Genomic DNA, 19,038 nt, shown 5'->3' with positions numbered 1-19,038 from the left:
GAAGGGGATGCTCAGAGAATAACACGGGCTGTGCTCCACTGCGAAGGGCACATCAAACCGCTGACGCAAGCCGCATCCTTGCCAGGTTCTGTGCTGATGAGAGCTCACGCGCAGCAGTGGTAGGCATATAAAACAGTAGCTGCGTTTTTATTCCTGACTTGTAACCCCAGAGAAGACTGCTATTTCCTAAAACTTAAAAACTTGTAAATTAACACCAAAAAGACTTAAGAGCAAAGGACTTTTCCATTCAGAAGACACTTGATGCAAAGGGAACACCTCCCGCATGGAACTGTATCATCTCGGAAGTTTCGTCACCAGACAAAAACACACCAGGACTCTTCAACAGAGCACATCTAATTGAATGGAAACATCCTTTTATCTACTGCTATTCTTTTATCCGAACTTTGGGCTTCCTGAAATTTTGAAATGAGAAATTGTTTTCTTCTAATTTTCAAAACCTAACCTTCTGATTGGCAACTGACTTAACAGCAGAGAGATCTGTTTCAAATCAAGATTATACCCACCCTCTTAGTAGGGGAAGAGAGAAATAAAACAGCAATAATTGTTGCTCTTTTCCACACTACAGACAACACAAATTCAGGCCAGTTTACAGGGATGCCTGCAGAGTACAACTGCTGGTGGGTTAATGAAAAGCACAGCCATCACCCTTCTCTTTTCACAAGGTATTGACTCCACAAGGAAACAGCTTCATGGAGGTTTAAAGCAAGCAACTCGGACACCACTCGAGGAACATCAGCCTATTCAGGTACAACCCAAGGAGCAAAGTTTCCCAGCGCTGCATATTTCAAAATCGCAAGGCGTACTTGTTCCAATCCCCTCCATGGTAATGTCCCAGAGGGAAGAAAAGCCACTCCTATCTTCCTTTACTGGAAAGATAGCCTACTTCTGTTACGGTAACAAGTATATTTTCAGCTATTGAAAATACAACCCTAAACAACCTCATCTAACTTCAGAGCTGACCCTACATTAAGCCAGGGGTGGAACCAGGCTACCATAAGAACCATAGAATCACAGGATGGTTTGGGTTGGAAGGGACCTTAAAGCCCACCCAGTGCCACCCCCTGCCCTGGGCAGGGACACCTCCCACCACACCACGTTGCTCCAAGCCCCGTCCAGCCTGGCCTTGAACCCCTCCAGGGATGGGGCAGCCACAGCTTCTCTGGGCAACCTGGGCCAGGGGCTCACCACCCTCACAGCAAACAATTTCTGCCTCAGATCTCAGCTAAATCTCCCCTCTTCCAGTTTGAAACTGTTACCCCTCGTCCTGTCACTACGTGCCCTTGTAAAAAGTCCCTCCCCAGCTTTCTTGTAGGCCCCCTTCAGATACTGGAAAGCTGCTACAAGGTCTCCCCAGAGACAAGAAGTCCCTTCCAACCCGAACTATTTTACCATTCTCTGGCACTATATAAAATGAAGGATCTACTTAAACTTCAAATACAAAACAACGAAGTGTCATTCTTGGCAATTTACTAGCAACGTGCACTTTTGGAGAAATGGACGTACAAAGCTACCTAGAATTTAATTTAAGAGAACAGCATTAGAAAAGCACAGGCTTAGTGTTTCATTGTTTAGGAGAGAAAAACCCACATGTGATATGAAGTCAAAGAGGGGCTACACAAAGACCAACATCAGACAAGACTCCTATATGAAATTCAGACAAAAAAGGTGGACACAGTACTGACAAGCAACCTCCCTACTGTTTTTTCTTAATTTGCAGGAGAAAACTCAGGACAACAATGAGTAAATCCAAACTAATAAAAAAGAAAAATCTGTCTTTGAAGAAAGGAGGACTACCACATGCTCTTTTCTTCAGAATCTTAACAAGAGGCTGCATCTCAGGTGCCAGAAGGTGGCTGAAAAGGCTCCCTGGCTGCCAGCACAGGACAACCCATTTGAAAAGGCAGCTCTGGGACAAGAACAAACGGTAAAACATCGTATCGACCAGCAACTGCACTGGGTCAAGTACTTCTAACCAGGGAGAGACAGACTGATAACACAGCAGGACAAACATTCAGTGCTGTCTCCCTGCTTTGAATCTTGTGGAGCTGGAGAAAACATCCCTAAGGATTTGTTTGCACAAGCCACTCAAAGCAGATGTCTCCAAAACCATTACAGATGTCATGTCAGACAAGTCTGACATCTGAATATTTGATATTCTGCTCCATCACACTGTCACAGAAGCTGCCAAATTCTTCTTCATGTAGGTCAAAATGCTGGTAGAACAGGGAAAGGACACAGCTGCTTCAACAGGACAAAACTATTTCCATACTCACTACAGGAGCCAAGTATAAACTACTCTGAGCTCATATAATGCTCCAGTAGCTCAGAGCAGTAGGAGTCAACAGCAGCCATTCCTGAGCAGGAAGGAGAGGAGTGCGTTAATATGGAAGGCAGGCAAAGATCAAGTAATCAATAAGTACCTTTTGAGTATTCAGTATTGCCACAGGAAGCGATAAATCTCTCTTCAAAGATCAGAAATGGCAGTCAGTTATATACTCAGCAGGAATGCTGGATAACACTAACTTCTTCCATCCTCCAAAAAGAAAAGAAAAAAGGTTTTAATAATCTGATAAGATTTGACTGAAAGTACTACCCTTCAAGAATTTGATTTTTTTTTTCCCAATCTGTAATCTGAAAACTCCTGAAGTGAGGGAGAATTAAAGGGTTCTCTCGCAGTACATACTGGGAGAACAAAACTAAAGTTTATATTGCACCTCCACTGCAAACAGTTTAGCACATAGCAGAAGGTTCCTGTTTTAAAACGTAGTATTGTTACATTTATGTCAAGTACCAGGGGGGGCATTTTTAATTTAGTAGCATTTCCTGCTTTCATTTTAAACCTCTGGATGTTAGAGGTGGTTTCAAGGAAAGAGCTTTGCAAATTGAATACAAGGAGACAGAAAAAAAAACACACAAGAAGGTGAAGTAATTGGCCAAAAATCACTACTGGTTCCACAGCGGTGAAAAGCTCTTCCAGGAGCCAGTCCAGAGCAACGAGGTCTCTTTCATCATTGAACAATGGGAGAATTCAATTCCCTTGACAGTGATTTTAAACGTACGGCAAAGTTTACTGCTCTATTCCAAAAGAGTAAAAAATGTTTACAAATATCCAAATGTTGCCATTAGTACTTGTGGTCTCAACTACCTTTTCAGAAAGCCTCTACTTACCCCAAAATATTTTAAGGTATGGTTCCACAAAGGCTTAAATCAAACTGAGGGCCGCAGTTTTTCCACATCCACTTATATCTAGTTGCCCCCCACCTTTTATTTGGGACACGGCCACACACAGGAAGCAAATTCAGCTGAGCAACTCGCTGCCTGGTGACGCAATTGCCAGCACACAAGTGGAAGGAGATGAGGTCACAACAGTCCCGATGCAAGCCAACTTGATTTTCCAGGGAAACCATAGCTTTTACTTTCCTAAATGCTTTGCTCCTATTCCCAACGTAACAAGAGCTGTACATTCACTTGTATAGCTTTTATACAAGTTGGGGATAAAAAAGAAATTCCTTTCTCCAATGGTAACTAAAAAAAAAATGCCCTGCAAGGACAGATCAGTGTCCACCTAGTCCAGCAGTCCGTCTCCAAAAGCTCAGGCAGGAAAGGCGGCATAGGGAGAGCAGTATCAGTCATGTCTGTGGTTTACCACCCTCATCCCAGCACCCAGCCATCAGATTAGGGATCTTAGTACTCTGGACCTGCTGATCCCTTTCCGAACCTCCAGTGTCTCCACAGTCTCTTACCAAAACAGGTTTTCTATCCGTAGTGGTGTGTTTTCCACGTTTCTTCCTCCTACATGCTACAGGCTCACCACAAAACTCACTGCATCTACCTAAAAACCTGGCCTTGTGCGAGTGCTCGGAGCCACGCCACAGAATAGCAATCCCGCTGGCCACAGATGGAATTTCTGCAGAGAACACAAGCGGCAGCAGCAGAGCGACCCTATTCGCCTTCTGACAAACAGCCAGGAGAAACCAGACTTGCCAAACTCAAGCATCAGGTGCTTCTGTTGAAATTACCATCCAGAGGAGCACGTGGGTTATATGCAAGTCAGCTCTGCAGCTGAGAGGGTTCTCAAGCTTACAGTTCCCCCTTCCCACCTTTTTAACACATGTAATACTCAAAAAGCGCTTTTAGCTTTCAGCAATCTCCACCTAGACACGCTTAGTCCACCATCAGGCTACTCACTGTAACATTCTGGAGAGCTCAGAAAGTGTCAAGCACTTTGTGTCAAGCCTCCACAAACGATGCGTTATCATAGCTCAAAATTATTAAGTGCTGTTTACTCCTCCTTCCACGGCTTTACTCTCCCTAGTTTCCTTCCCGATTAATTCAGTATTTTACTCAGCATCCACTTTAAAACGAGGATCACTGCATACAAAATAATTTCACACATCACATAAATGCACTATATAAAATATGATTGAATAAATAATTTTAGCTAACAAATTAAAAAATAGTGTTGCAAAGCTATATTTTCTGAAATGGACGCGATAAAAATCACCTTGCTTCCCCCTGACTGAGCATTTCCCATGCTAGGAACCGGGAAGGAAGGACCCCTTTAGTGACAGAGGTTCAGGGCTGGCTGGAGAACAGCTCTGCCAACAAGGTCCTGGAGCTACTTGGTAGAGAAGAAGCTGAAGAGGAGCCAGCAGTGTGCCCTGGCAGCAGAGCAGAAACGTTTGTCGTACCAGCAGCTTACTAAAGCTACAGCCACAGATAAGGATTTTTTACAGTGACAAAATTTGGACTAAAATATATGGGACACTACTTTGACACACCTCCAACATATATCTCATACCTACTTAGTTTCTCCTCTTCAGAAAAGTTTACTGGCTTGACCATGTTGTAGATTTCTAAGGAAAAGTCCTAAACCTATCTCTATTCAAAAAGAGACAGTGAGAGACGACAGCTGGTGAAAGAAGGAGCTGCTCCCCACCTTTTTTCTTTGGCATGATCACCAAGTCTGACCTCCTGTGACTTACAGATCTCTAAACGTATATGAAACAAAGGAAGTTCAGTACTTTGCAGCTGGCTGAAATAATTTCCAGAATTTTTTTTCCCCAATCTTGATTCAAAGACATTAAGAAATGAAGAAATACACGATTGCTTTTTGTATCATAATCCAATGATTAATCACCTTCACTGTGAAAAACTTAGGCTTTTAATTTGAACTTATCTGGCTAGAAATTCTTGTTGTGTTTGTCAGCGAGATTGGAAAAAGCTCACTAATATCCACTGTTATCTTGCTAGGGAGATATCTGAGGACTCCAACCTCTCAGTTTTGCCAAGAAGCTGCACAGTAAACTCTTAACACTTCACTGCATGGCATTACTTCTTAGCTCTGTCAGATTGGAGACAAACCCCCCTCAGAGACAGTAATTTTTTTGTTTGTTTTTTTAAGTGCTCATGCCAGAACCATACATAGTGGTTTGGTAATGACTTCATCCCTCACAGGCAACATCATACCTCTGCTCATTCCATTAATGCGCTTGAGAATTACCTTAGCTTCTTTGTCACAGCATCACCTTGGAAACCCACGTTTAAGCTGTTTATCCACTATAACTCCAAAATGCAGTTCAGCCACTGCTTTCTAGGATACCACGTGCCTTGATTTAAATTCAGCTGGATTGCCTTGCTCCCAGGTGTACAGAGTTCCGTCGGCAGCCTCAGCACACACATATGCATGGATCTACCTCACCTGACAATCATGATGGCTGCCTTAGTGCTATTTGCCTTTCCAAGAACCACAAAATTTTAAATCAACAGACATCTTGCACCAACAAAATCAGTAATGAAAACAAACTGTGACAAGCAATTACCAGTTTTTGCTGAACATGCATGGAAACTATTCAGTCTTCTACACCCCATGACTATTCCTGAGCGGAACGGCATCAAGTATTAAATTTTATACTCTGTAAGGTCCTCAACATCAAGAGAGATACCTTTAATAAACTCAAATAATAAATTCAACAAGCTTTAGTTTCCTTAATACCTTATTTACTAGGGTTAATTACATTCTTTTCTCTCCTTGTTCACTAAATTCTGTACTAAGAATAAACGGATGAGCTGGTAATAATGTAAACTATACATGTACTAACACCACGCAGTGCTGGTCAAATACCCGCGGTAGCCAGGTGTCTCTGCACAGTGCTACATTACTTGCTGCCATGTTGATCCACTCCACCACCTTTTAATATGGATACAACAGCATTTCTCTGACCTCCTGGAATTTCCCTAGTGTTCCAAAGTTCACCAACTATACAATATTCCTTCCATTACTACAGCTAGGGATATTCCAGTGCTAAAAGTGGAAAAAAAAAATACACTGGCCAAGGCAAACCTCTCTCTCACCTCCCAAAGTACTTTGGTGGCGATTTTTTGGAGGTGTTTTGTGTTTTGTCTTGTGTTGGTTGTTTTTTTTTTTCTTTTGGTTAAAAAAAAAAAACCACCAACAAAAAACACCCAATAGAGAAATTTCAGAAGCTTTCAGAACAGCTACCTAATTCTAAATACCTGAAAGATTATAACCTGATAAAGATAAATGACCTGAAATAAGGATTACTTTGACATCTCAATTAAGACAAGTAATATTCTTTATATAGCCGGACCAAGCTACTTTCTCCTCTACTTTACAGATAGCTACTTTACCTGCTGATGTTTGAGATATACAAGCTTCTAATCATGATGCATATTAATAAAGACAAGGGTGCATTTTACACTCCAACCAATCTGTGATTTGGCTTCTGTTTAGTTAGAAATTGACAAGTTCAATGATGTCAACTGAAATTTTTAGATTCTGGGAAAAAAGAGAGAGGTAAAATAAGATTCTCAGTATAAGCTGAACTTAGTTCACAGTCTCCTTACTCAGCCTTTACCTTTGAGTGAAGCTTTTCAATGAAACCCATGAAGCTTTAGAAACGTCACGGGTTTGTTTCTATTGCAGACACTGAGAGTTGACTGACAAAACAATATGTATTTGAGCATACTACCTGAACTATGGGGCGTAAAGAAAATACCCTGTTGCATAGACAGCTTCACTGCTACTAGTACAGTAGCCCTCCCCTGTCCTACCTAGTCACCACATCCTAACTGACCACTGCACTTTTTGCGCTTTTAAACTCTTTTAAACACACCTGGCCTCACCTCTGAATATCCACTCCCATACAGCACACTGAAATCCTCAGGTAGGTGACGGTAAAGAGTGGGAGGGCTGGTACTGAAGGGTCTCTAAAACCAAACCTTCACATGGGAAATGCAACTGTAAACATCTATAACTCACAACTTAATCTGTAGGAATCATTAAAAGTATAATTTTTCAGGAATCCATTCTATCACAGATCTTCCCTAAGTAACGCACGTTAACCACGCCGTTCTTGACAGCTGCCTCTGTACTACTTCTGCATTTTCACCTGTTAAGAACCATATTGGAAAGACATTAAGACTTGATAGTTTCCAAGTTTTTATAACACTAAATGAGGGAAACTTCACTTTAGCTTTAATTAGACACCGAAATTGAGTTGTTCAGTTACCTGAGTGTTAATATGACCTGAAACATAAGAGTCCCTACCGACCTCATGTTTATTCTACTCTTCTTTTCAAGGTTATTTTTGTTAATCAGAAAATACTGAGATCACTCAGGAGAGCAGCTATTTAGTTTTCTTATTAAGTATCTATCTAGAGTAAGCATATCATTTAATGAAGAACAATGGACCATCAGAGAGAAGTGGGGGGAGCTGCAGAACAGGGTGCTTCAAATTCAAATATCCTGCAGTACAAAAAAAGCACCACCTTTAGTTACAGAAAGGACAGGACAAAGATTCTTTCTAAGTTTCAGAAAAAAATCTGAAAAAAACAAATGCCATGTTCCGAACCATTTTTATGAGCAGTAAATACAAGCTTTGAACAAAAAAAGGAAGTTTCCTGGATCTCTGTGCGTCCCTAAGACCACGTAGCGTTGCAGAGCAGCAGAGCTTGATGCTGTATTGAAACATCAAGGTTTAGTACAACAAAGACTGAACTGGGCATCTGAACTAGAGCCAAACGGATGAGCAGAGGTTTAAAGTTAAGTAAACAAAATCAGTACAGTTCAGTAAGTTAACACAAACAAAACAACCACCAAATCAAAGCTTTGGTTTCCTTCAGCTCCACTGTGGAAGCTGAAGACCGGCAGTTCAGCCAGCGTGCGCCTTCTTCACATGTGCAGGTAGCCACGGCGGCTGTTCTTTATTACACATATTTCTCGAGCACGTATAAGCAATATTTGTGACCCTAATACTCTACTACTCCCTCAAGCATTCCCTCACTGGTAAAGATGAGGTAAGAGAAGTAAGACTTGCCAGGATGGGTGAATTAAGGAGTTTTTATGCAAATATAATCAATATATGTAATATATCTGAAACAGCTAACATACAAAAAAGCATTCAGACAGATGGGAAGTGCTATCCAGAGGTCAGAGCTCAACACTGCTTGCTGTTCACAAGTGATGAAGAATCTGCCAAAGTACGAGCGATAAGGGCAAGGAACAGGCTGGCTCTTCTCAGAGAGCAGATAAGCCTAATAATGCCCAATATCCAACTTCCAAAAATCTTCATTAGAAAAGGAGGGAGTTCTTGGACATGAAGTACTAAGGGGAAGTGAAGAAATTAAGTTCCGGAGTAGGCTCTATACAGAAATTCCTAAGTAAGTAATCACATATAATTAAATTTTTTTCAGGTAAATGCTGAATAAACACAAGAATAACGCAGGTCTGCTTCTGGCATTTTCAAGGCAATGGCACTGCATCAGGCAGGTATCAACCTGCAACCGCAAGAGCTGGTAATGATATACACAAATTAACTACGGTTCATATTCAAGATACAGCCTGCTAATACGAAAAGCACTTCTTGCAATAGCTCGCTCCCTGTTGTGCTGCAGGCAGGAGTTCCCAGCAAACTTAACACTGTAGCGACAGCTCCCCCAGCTCTGTCCGAACTGGACAAGACTCGCTACATTATTTCAGCCGTAAGGCCGCTTGAGGCCAAAGGAACTTAATTTGTGCACCTTTTGCTCCTCAGAAATATCCACAAAGTCTCAAGAGTGTTAATGGAACCTTTCTGTGCATCCTAATAACCTTCCTCATGTATACTATAAGTATAGAGGACATTAAAATCGAGCTAACCCTACACATCCAGAAGAAAAGCAAAACAGAAGTAAGAAAATCTATCAACCTAAAGAAAAAAGAAAGCATTACTTTGCTGGTATGCTCAAATTTCTCCTTCCTTCAGTCCTAATGATGTCTCCCGTACTAACGTAAAATGCTAGGCATGGTTAAGTAAGAACTACAGCTTGAATACAATACGGAGCTATTTCTTATACCCAACAGACTCCTGCAAATTCAACAGGCTCTGCACAAGCAGAATAAACCAGAGAAGTCGAGAAAATATTTACACGCTTCCTCCACTGAAACAAAAAAATACACACACTGGAAGTGGTAAACAGTGTTTCAGATGCTTCTAATAACACCTCTGGAGTTTATTACCAGGATTCAATAACTGGCAGGAGGTGAGGAACGGCCATGCATTTATTTAGGGGGGGAAGATTGGGTAAAAAAAAAAAAAAAGGAAGTCACAAACAGGAAAGCGAGCTCATTCTCACCAGCAGGCAAGTCCTGAGGATTACACTGAAGAGAAAAGGATGCGTACAGCGTGACAAACCCCCTGTGCCGAAGTCGTTTCACAAAGCTAAGGCGAGGCCAAACCAGACAGGTTTTAGCGAAGAAATTTAAAGTTGACGTAGAAAACAAAACGCGAAGCGTGTGGACGCAGAGCGCGTGCGATTTCCTCCCGCCCCCCCCCCCCAAAAAAAAAAAAAAAAATGGGGTTTTGTGCTTCGAACCCATGCAAGGGAGGGAATAAGACGGTGGTCTGGGATGGGCTCTGGGGCGATGGGCTTTGGATGCGTGATGAGCTCCGGAGGGACGACGGGCTCGGACCCCCGAGGCTGCCGAGGAGGGAGGGAGGGGAGGGCAGGGCGACCCGGGCCAAGTGGAAGTGCCACAACTTGTCGCCGGGTGGGTGGCCAGCCCTGGCTACCGACCACGCCGCGGGGGCGAGGAGGTGGGGGTGTGGGGAGGGGGGGAAGCACCGTCTCTCCGGGAGCGGCGGCGGGGGGGGGGGTGGTAGGGAGATGGAGATGGGGGGGGGGGAGGTTGGCTACCGGGCATCGCGGCGAGAGCGGGCGCCCCCCAGCCGTGCCCGCCTCCCGGTGCTGCATGGCGCTGCTCAGCCTGCCTTGCAGAGGGAGCTCGAGTCCCGCTCTGCGCCTCGCAGGCGCCTCTCACTCCGCAGCACACGCCAGCGCAGCGAGGCGGCGGCCGGCAGGAGCGGGGCTCGGGGTGGAGGGGGCGGGGGGGGGAGGGGGGGGTGGAAGGACGGACACGGGGACCGGGACACACGCAGTCACCGCCACCACGGTCACGGAAAGCGGCCGGACACGCAGGGACGCAGCGGGCGGAGGGCGGCGGGCCGAGCCCCGCAGAGGTTCGCACGAAGGCGGCGGGGGAAGGCGGAGGTGGGGGCGGGGGGGGGGGGGGGGGGGGGAAGCGGCGGCGGGTGGGGAGCGGAGCGGGCCCGGCTCGGCGGGGCGGGGAAGGCGGGGGAGGGGAGGAGGAAGGGACGGGAAGGGAAAGGGAGGGGGGGGGGGTTTGCCGGCGGCTGGCGTGGCGGGGAGGGGGCGGTAATCAGCCCCGGTGGGGCGGCGGAGGAGACAAAGGAAAAGAAAATGGAGTCCGGGCCGGGCGGCCGGGGCCGAGCCGGGCCTCCCTTCCCCGCCGGAGCCCAGCGCCGCGCTGTGGGGAATGGCGGCGGTGGCAGGCAGAGCGCCGGCCGCGCTGGGGGAACGATAGAGGGAGACAAAGCCCCCCTGCTTCCCCGGCGGCGGCCGCTGCGGGGCCCCAGCCGAACCGGAGCCCCATCGTGACACCTAGAGGCCGGAGAAAGCGACTGCAAACCCCCCGTCCACCGCTTACCTGCGCCCGCGCCCCGCCGAGCCTCCCTCCGGCCGCCGGGCTCCGGCCGCCGGGCTCCCGCCGCCGCCCCGCGCCGCCCACGGGCCCCGCGGAGCCGCCGCGCCCCGCACGCCCCACCGCGGCCGCCGCCAGCGCCCGGCACCCGCCCGCGGTTTAATCGCTCCACAGTCGCTTCGGACACAAAATGGCGGCGGGCGGGGCGGAGTGCGCATGCGCCAGCGCGGCTGCCGCGGCCGCCGGCCGGAGCGGGGGGGGTGGGAGGAGGGAGGGAGGGAAGCGGCCGCGCGGGGCAGGATGGGAGCGGCGAGGAGAGGAGGGGGTGGGGGGGGGAGCGTGAATCGCGCGCCAACTTCAAACGCGTGCGTGCGTGCGTGCGTCACGCGGCGCTGAGGGCGGGGCGGGGCGGGGGTGGGAGGCTCCGCCGCGCACCGGCCGCCCCTCAGAGGAGACTCGGAGGGGTGTGGGGCCCCGCGGTGCCGCTCTGCCTCCCCAACGCCTGGAGCGCGCGCCCCGCCGGCTCTGAGGGCTCCGCTGCCCTGTTACCGGCACCCCGAGCCCCAGGTGCCCTCTAATACCCCCGCCCCCGGCTCTGCGCGCCTCTCCTAAGCTTCGTGTAACCTAAAACTACCCCCTTCACCTCAGCGAAACTTTCACCAGGGCGGGAGGATCTAGGGGAGGGACATCCTGAGGAGAACAAGCTAAAATCTACACTGAAATGTGCGTCTGCCTCTGTGCTGAGGTGGGGTTCACCGGTTGAGAGACCACAGCTTTTCTTAAGGTGGAAGAGGAGTCAGTACTGTCGTGATTTAATCAGTAGGAAAGTTGTTAAGGCAGTTTTATAAACACCAACAAGTTACTGGGATTAGGTGGTATTGGCCTGGTGGTTTTCAAGGACCGTGGGCACGCCAAGCTCGTAATCGAGTGGGACAAACTACTCGAGTTGGCTCCGGCGCTGCAGGAATGGTGGATGCGCTGCCAGGTCATTCCGTAGGGAGCTGCTAGGGAAGTTAACGAGGTTGGGGCCTGCCCATAAGGAATTAGGTACCACAGCTTTCTCCCCCACCCCGGAAAGGTGGAAACAGCCCTGTCAGCTGTAGTGAGATGCCCGAATTTGTACTCGCAAGCACAGGGGGCTCTCCCGGCTTTCATTTTCCGCAGTTTCCTGTGTTGCTGAGTCTTCTGGGTTTAACATACTTTCTCATCTGCAGCGGCATTCTTGCAGGCCCGTAGCTGAGTGACAGGCAAGCTGAGAGGAGGGGAGAACTGTAGGAGCTCGTGCTGCATCCTCCTGTGCGTGTTCTTACCATAAAAACATGTGAAACGGAGCTAAAGTAATGGGTTAAAATATTAATAGTTCGAAAATAAGATGCATTGGAAGGAAGCTGCGTTTTTTGCTCTTTTTACTCGCCTGTCAATCTCTGGAGGGGAATTCAGAGAGAAGACTAAATGTAAAGAAACCTCAACACAAACCCGCACTGGTGGGACTAAAGAGTTATAATGCTGTAGTAAAAATCTTGCCCCAAATTTTCGCCTCTTGAGTTGTCACGGCAGGGCAGAGTAAAAGCTGTTCAACAGCCGAGGCTTTACTCCAGCCTGCTTAGCAAGTGGCAAAACCATCAGACAAACGTGGGGTACATTAACGTGCATAAACTGTGCGCTTAAATCCTCGTCTGAATAATGCTGATGTCTCCTTGAGCTGTGTGGTGGTGGGGGGAGAAGGGTCGGGCAGACTGCTGCTCTGCGAGGGGGGAGTTTGGCGGAGGGGTGGTGGGCAGTGAGAAGATCAGCTCCTGACCTGCAGGTTCCTCCTGCCTAAGCTCTCCCCGTCCTCACAAAGAAGCAGAACGCCGGTGGCAGTGTCGTGGGCAGCGTTGTGAGCACCGATACTCCTTTCGGGGCTGTTGACAACCGAGACCGAGTTCCCTCCTGAGGATTATGACACCGAGCTGAGTCCATTAATTCGTTGCAGTGGGGGAACTGTAGCTTACTGAGCAGCCAGAGGGGAGGAGCTGTGTTGAGTCACAAGGATGTAGCTCTGTTTCTTCAGGCTTGGCTGAAGGAGAAAAAATTTAGTTACAAAGCAATGGCAAAAAGTGACCATTAATTAAAAGGTGACGGGGTGTAGCCCACAAACCACGACCTCTGGGGTCTTCATTGCATGAGAAACATGAATCGTAGGAACAGAATATCCGGAGCTGGAAGGAACCCATGAGGATCTTTGAGTCCAGCTCCTCTTAGACTATCAAAAGCTTTGCTAAAATCCCCCAAAACCCACATCCTTTGCCTTCCTTTTGTCCACTAGACCGGTAGCCTTGTCGTAAAAGGAAATTAAGTCAGTAAGGCATGAAGAATCTGCTAAGAACATTTCTGGGGAATCGAGATTCTGTAGTGTGAATTTTTTTGAAGTCATTTACACTTACTCTAAGCTGTCAAACCATCAATTCTTGTGTTGTAATTTTGGGGAGAACAGCTTGTGTTTCGTGTGTAGCCATGAATCCTGCTTTAGGCTCAAAACTTAGTTCAGGGCACGAATCAAAGCGCTGGCTCTATGCAAAATCGCTTCTTACGCTCCTTTGAATACTCACCCGGGGCTGGGAGTAAATGAGTGCTAATGATCCCTCTGCCTTTTGTTTGTAGCCGTGCAATGACAAAGGGTTGCTCGTCATCTTTTGTAATAGAAATGTCTCTGCTCAGGAAAGAGAAGTTGTCCTGGCAAACACCTATTCCTGGACTTCTCCTGCCAGAAGTGTCCCAGACCATCTGTCAGCGTGTGCTATAGATCTTGGGTTTCTCACTTGGAGGCGCTTTTGAGCCGATTTCCAGAGGATTCAAGCCCGCAGCTTCAGTCCTAATTGTGGGTGCGCCTGAAAATCAGCCTCCAAGCCTGTCCAAATTAAGACACCCAGGGGCAGATGCTCCTTCTAGAGAACTTGCCTGAGTGGGGCCTTTCCCAGAAGAGCAGCAGAAGAGCTCATGATGCTGAGGAGCTCCTGACTGCCTTGCCCAGACCCTGGGTGAGCTCACCCTCCTCGTTCCCTGCTCTTATGAGCTCCGTGGTTCCGTCACCTTCCCTCTGTACAATCCCTGAGCAAGGAGTCGCCACCCCTCTCCTCGCTCAACTCTCAGGAAGGTGGTAGGCGAGTTTGAGAGCCAGGACTAAATTCAGTTTTGGAGACTGCCTGGAGCACACTTTGGGCTCTGCGTGAAATGAGGCCCCAGCTGTCACCCAAGGAGTGGTCCTTGGAGAACGAGCCCGCGTGTGTGTGCCTGACAGCCCTGCGAGGAACGTGTCCGTGATCATGAGCATGTGGTTCCACACGGACTGCTTAGCCGTTCAAATCATTTCTCCGTGCCCTAGTGAATGCCTTGGAAACCTGACTTCATACAAGCCTGGGATAAAGCGAGAGGTCCGACTTTGAGGCCAAACTACAGCCCCCTAAAAATGACTTGGCATCAAGATTTGAGTCATTTCTTACACAGGAGGGACGATGGGAGCTTGTGACACTCCAAAGTGGCAGCGTCTGCTTGGGGTCGTGCTGGCTGGTGGGTGCGCTTGGTGTCACAGCCTGGGCAGCTGCACCGACGTCGTCCAAGAGGAGGGTTCATTGGCTGATCGGTTATTTCATGCTGATGACCTGCAGGGGCTCCTCAGGACGCTACCCTGAGACCAGCAGGTAAAAACTGATGCCGCAAAGTGCTCCAGAATCCACACGCATCCCTTTAATTAAAAGGAAAACAGCAGTAAATGGGGAAAGGAACGTTTTTCCAAAGCCAGACCACGTGGATAATGTAACCGTGACACAGACACCCTCCCACGGGCTGCAGCTCCTACAAGAAAAGCAAGTAGCTGCTGAGCACAAGCACGTCCGTACGAGAGGGAGATGTTTTAAGCGCTGACACAGATTTGGCTGACAAACGTGGTGCTGGCAGGCTGTCTCCTTTGAAATCGCAAATGCGTTGCCACAAAATGCGCTCTGCGGTGCTGCCTCGGTCCCCGTGTGCTGTGAGAGCGGCTTCCAGGGAGTTCATCCCACGGAGCCGTTCCTGTGCAAGGGCTGGAGGAGACGTTAAGTCCTGGAGGAAAAAGCTGAGTCCCCTGCCTCCTTTCAAACAGCTGGCTCTTGTGATGGTTGTCCTGCTCCTCCCCAGCCCTTAGATTAAAAAAAAAAACAACAAAACCAAGCAGGATGCAAACTGCAGTGGAGGTTTTAAATAAGTGGTGTCCAAAAAAACACGACTTTTTTTTTTTTTAAGTTTATTCCAGTTAAAATGGCAATCCTGGAATTCCAGGTGGCCCGGCAGTGTCCGTGGGGCAGAGGTCTTTGGTGATGCTGGCGTTCAGAGCAAGGGGCTGGGCAATAGATTCCTAAATTAATCTGTTTGGGTTTGGTTTTTTTTCCCCAGATATTCTTAAAGCCACATAAATAATGAGAGTATTTCTTGCAGTTCCAGGAGCAGAGTAATTTTTTTCCTGGCCTGCAGCTCCCTGCCTGCCCTGACAGACGCCTGCTTTCCTCCTCCCATCTCTCTACAGCCAAGGTGGAGCTTATCTTGGAAGGTGGGATTGCGCTACAGGGACGGGGCTAAGTTCCGTCAGGGCAAGGAGGACACCCATGGAGGTGAGTGAATTGAATTTGTGGCTCTGGCCACTGGGCTGGTTTTATTTCCAGGAGTCATTCGGGGGTGGTGGGGGTGGAAAAGAAACCAAACCAACCATATAAGATGTCTGGGCCACTTTCCACCCCTCGGGTGCTCTTGTCCACAGTTGTGCGTGCCAGCTGGGGCCCACATCTCCTGCTGCCTACAGCTGAGTGATGCAGTGCTTTGGGAGAAACACTGCTTCCTTCCTGGGGCTTCTGCAGCCCCCAGAGCAGTTGGAGGAAGGCTAAGTGAGCAGTGATGCAGCAAAGTGTCCCCTGGTTCCCTCCATCCCGCAATCCCGTCTCCAGACAAAACCGCGTCCCAAAGTGGTTACGCTGAGGTGGCGTCCCCATCCGGGACACCCCACGCACCATGATGTGCTATTATGCAGCGCTAGCATGGAGTTGCCTGCTGGCTGTGCCCTGCCTGTCCGGCAGCGGGTGGCATTTCTGCCTGAGCCAGCCCAAAAGGCTCTGCTCCCGTGAGGAAAAAGGACATGGAGGCTATAACCTGCTGGGACTTGGAATCATAGAATCGTCTGGGTTGGAAGGGACTTTTCAGATCATCGAGTCCAACCATCAGTCCAACACTGCCAAGTTCACCACTACCCCACGTCCCTCAGCACCACGTCTGCCCGGCTTTTAAATGCCTCCAGGGATGGTGACTCCACCACTGCCCTGGGCAGCCTGTTCCAAGGCTTGATGACCCTTTCGGTGAAGAAAATTTCCCTAATCTCCATCCTAAACCTCCCCTGGCGCAACTTGAGGCCATTTCCTCTTGTCCCGTCGCCTGTTCCCTGGGAGAAGAGACCGACCCCCCCTGGCTGCACCCTCCTTTCAGGGAGTTGTAGAGAGCGAGAAGGTCTCCCCTCAGCCTCCTTTTCTCCAGGCTGAACACCCTCAGCTCCCTCAGCCGCTCCTCACAGGACTTGTGCTCCAGACCCCTCACCAGCTCCGTTGCCCTTCTCTGGACACGCTCCAGCCCCTCAGTGTCTTTTTTGTGGTGAGGGGCCCAAAACTGGACACAGCCCTCGAGGTGGGGCCTCACCAGTGCCGAGCACAGGGGGACCATCACTGCCCCAGTCCTGCTGGCCACACTATTGCTGATACAGGCCAGGGTGCTGTTGGCCGCCTTGGCCACCTGGGCACACTGCTGGCTCATATTCAGCCGGCTGTCGACCAACACCCCCAGGTCCTTTTCCAATGGGCAGCTTTCCAGCTGCACTTCCCCAAGCCTGTAGCGCTGCAGAAACCCTGGGAAGAAACCCTGCTGTAGACTTGCTCGGAAACCCCGGGAAGCGCCGATGGACGGACCCTGCTCGGCCTGGGTACCATAAATCCCCCAGCTCCACCAGCGCTGGCAGTGCCCATGCGATGATTGCCAGCTCCGGCACGGGTGGCTGGCAGTGCCACGGGGCCGTGCTGTGGGGGTCCCTGCCTCTGCTGCTCCAACCCGCTCCCCTCCCAGGACCAGAAGGGCCAGTAAGATGGTTGGAGCAGCTGTCGTACAGGAAGAGGCTGAGAGAGCTGGGACTGTTATGCTTGGAAAAATGAAGGCTGGGGGGGGGTGGGGTGTCTTATCCCTGTCTATTCATTCCCCGGAGGGAGGGGTAAAGAAGATGGAGGCAGATGTTCCTTGGTGGTGCCCAATGCATCAAACTGAAATTGAAGTGCAGGGATTGGAGTTCAACTTCAGAAAAGCTTTTTCTGTGAGGATGGTCAAGCGCTGGCACGGGCAGGCCAGAGGAGCTGCGACAGGACAAGGCTTAATGGTTTTAAACTAAAAGAGGGATGAGTTGGACTAGATGTAAGGAATGGTGGTGAGACGCTGGCTCAGGTTGCCCAGAGAGGTGGGAGATGCCCCATCCCTGGATCAGGTTGGACGGGGCTCTGAGCCACCTGCTTTGGTTGAAGATGTCCCTGCTCACGGCAGGGGGGGTTGGTCTAGATGGCCTTTAAAGGTTCCTTCCCACCCAAAACTATTCTACGATCTCCATCCTTGGAGATACTCAAGACCCATCCAGGTGTGGTCCTGAGCTCTGGCTGACCTCCAAAGGTCCTTTCCCACCTCAACTATTCCGTGAGTCTTTGATCCATTGTAGCTCGGTGACAAGACACCGCACCAAGGTACAGAAGACAGTAGAAACCAGGGATGCCCCGGGAACAGCGACAGCGTTCCACGCTGTCGCTGTTCCCGGGGCATCCCTGGTTTCGGTGGCTCCCTGGGCTGGTCATCCCCATCATGCCACCCTCCAGCTACGCTGACCCCCAACTTACCCTGCCCCCCCCGAGGGCAGCGGGGCCAAAGAAACACCCGCACAGCGAGACCGTCACTCAGTAAAAGTTTTTTGGTTTGTTTTTTATTTTATTTTATTTTATTTCTGGTTTAAAATCAAAATTAGTTGTTCTCTGTAATTACATTATATATAGATTTATAGAGACATTATAGAAAAGAATTTTTTGCTTTTGTTTTTCTGCAAAAATCTGTAAATAAAAAATAAAATAAAACAACGACGACGACAACAACAACAACAACAAAAAAAAAAATGGTGGCAGCTTCTGTCCGTCCGTCTGTCCATCCCTCTGTCACTCCTCCTGCCCCTGCCCTCCCCGGCGCTTCCCAGCAGACCTGGGGCCACATCTGGCTACACTCCCTACGGCCACAGCCGGGGAGGGACAGGAGCACGTGGAGCTGGAAAGAAGAAACGCCAGCAGAATATATTAATATCTCATATTTCACTTTATTTAAGTCCTGGGGACTCCAGGTGGCAAAAAGGGCAGCAGTTCCCCTGGAAAGAAACGGTGTGGTTTCCAAAGTGCAAGTCCTTCCGGGACAAGGGCACGTGCCCACGAGCGAGAGGAAGGCAAGAGGAGGCAGAGAAATCCCAACGTCTCCCTGCCGCTCCGGTCCCAGCGGCGGAGAAGGGTGTGGGGGGGCAGGAAGAGTGGGCTCCCCCGTGTATATTTTAAATAGCGATCAGAGGGTGGGATGTGCAGCAAGGTCCCCCCCTGCCCAAGGGTGCGGGACGTGGCACCCGGCGCGGGGTGGGTGGTGGGGGAAGCGGTGCTCCGTAAGGCAGTGTGCGGCCGCGGCCGGTGCCCGGCGGGGGGAATACTGCGCTGTGCTGCCCGCAGCCGGAGCCGCCGGGTCCTGGTCGGCTCCGTTTCCTGCGAGCCTGGGCAGCCTGGCGGTGCCTTTGCCCTCGAGGGATGGCGGGTGGCTTTGCGTGGCATCTCAGAAAGCTGTACTGGCCATGCTGGCTGGTGCAAAGATCCTCGGGAGGCTGTCCAGGGTCTCCTCCAGCCGCCGGTGAGCTGATTTACCATCTTCCCCTGCAAGTACACGCCGCGGTCAGTGAACCCAACTGC

General features: G+C 49.5%; 2 protein-coding genes and 1 long non-coding RNA gene across 14 annotated transcripts in view; 1 reads left to right on the top strand and 2 right to left on the bottom strand.

Moving 5' to 3' along the window:
• CTCF (CCCTC-binding factor) overlaps window positions 1-11,119 on the bottom strand; it is a 39,457-nt gene extending 28,338 nt beyond the window's left edge. The window contains exon 1 of one of the 5 annotated variants that reach the window (XM_063334068.1): window positions 11,030-11,119. The gene's annotated coding sequence lies outside the window, so the exon portion shown is untranslated. Of the gene's footprint in view, window positions 1-2,441; window positions 2,555-9,657; window positions 9,676-11,029 lie in introns of those variants that run through there. The other 4 variants (XM_063334070.1, XM_063334073.1, XM_063334069.1 and 1 more) reach the window with 4 other exon arrangements.
• LOC134515278 (uncharacterized) lies at window positions 10,368-18,263 on the top strand. 3 transcript variants are annotated; one of them, XR_010070931.1, is made up of 3 exons: window positions 10,368-10,541; window positions 12,831-14,703; window positions 15,476-18,263. It is a non-coding gene; the product is annotated as an uncharacterized LOC134515278 (long non-coding RNA). The 3 variants fall into 3 exon arrangements; XR_010070932.1 differs by having other exon boundaries at window positions 10,379-10,572; window positions 13,667-14,703; XR_010070930.1 differs by having other exon boundaries at window positions 10,381-10,541; window positions 13,667-14,703.
• Window positions 18,264-18,390: 127 nt separating this feature from the next.
• RIPOR1 (RHO family interacting cell polarization regulator 1) overlaps window positions 18,391-19,038 on the bottom strand; it is a 38,509-nt gene continuing 37,861 nt past the window's right edge. For all 6 annotated transcript variants that reach the window (XM_063334064.1, XM_063334065.1, XM_063334063.1 and 3 more), the window contains one exon: window positions 18,391-19,002. In XM_063334064.1, the coding sequence (XP_063190134.1) occupies window positions 18,905-19,002 (98 nt within the window). In that variant the 3' untranslated portion in view covers window positions 18,391-18,904. The remainder of the gene's footprint in view (window positions 19,003-19,038) is intronic.

Source organism: Chroicocephalus ridibundus, chromosome 4 (genome assembly GCF_963924245.1).
Source record: "Chroicocephalus ridibundus chromosome 4, bChrRid1.1, whole genome shotgun sequence".
Lineage (NCBI taxonomy): Eukaryota > Metazoa > Chordata > Aves > Charadriiformes > Laridae > Chroicocephalus > Chroicocephalus ridibundus.
The sequence above is the reverse complement of the archived record's forward strand: the minus strand, read 5'-3'. Positions and strand labels throughout refer to the sequence as shown.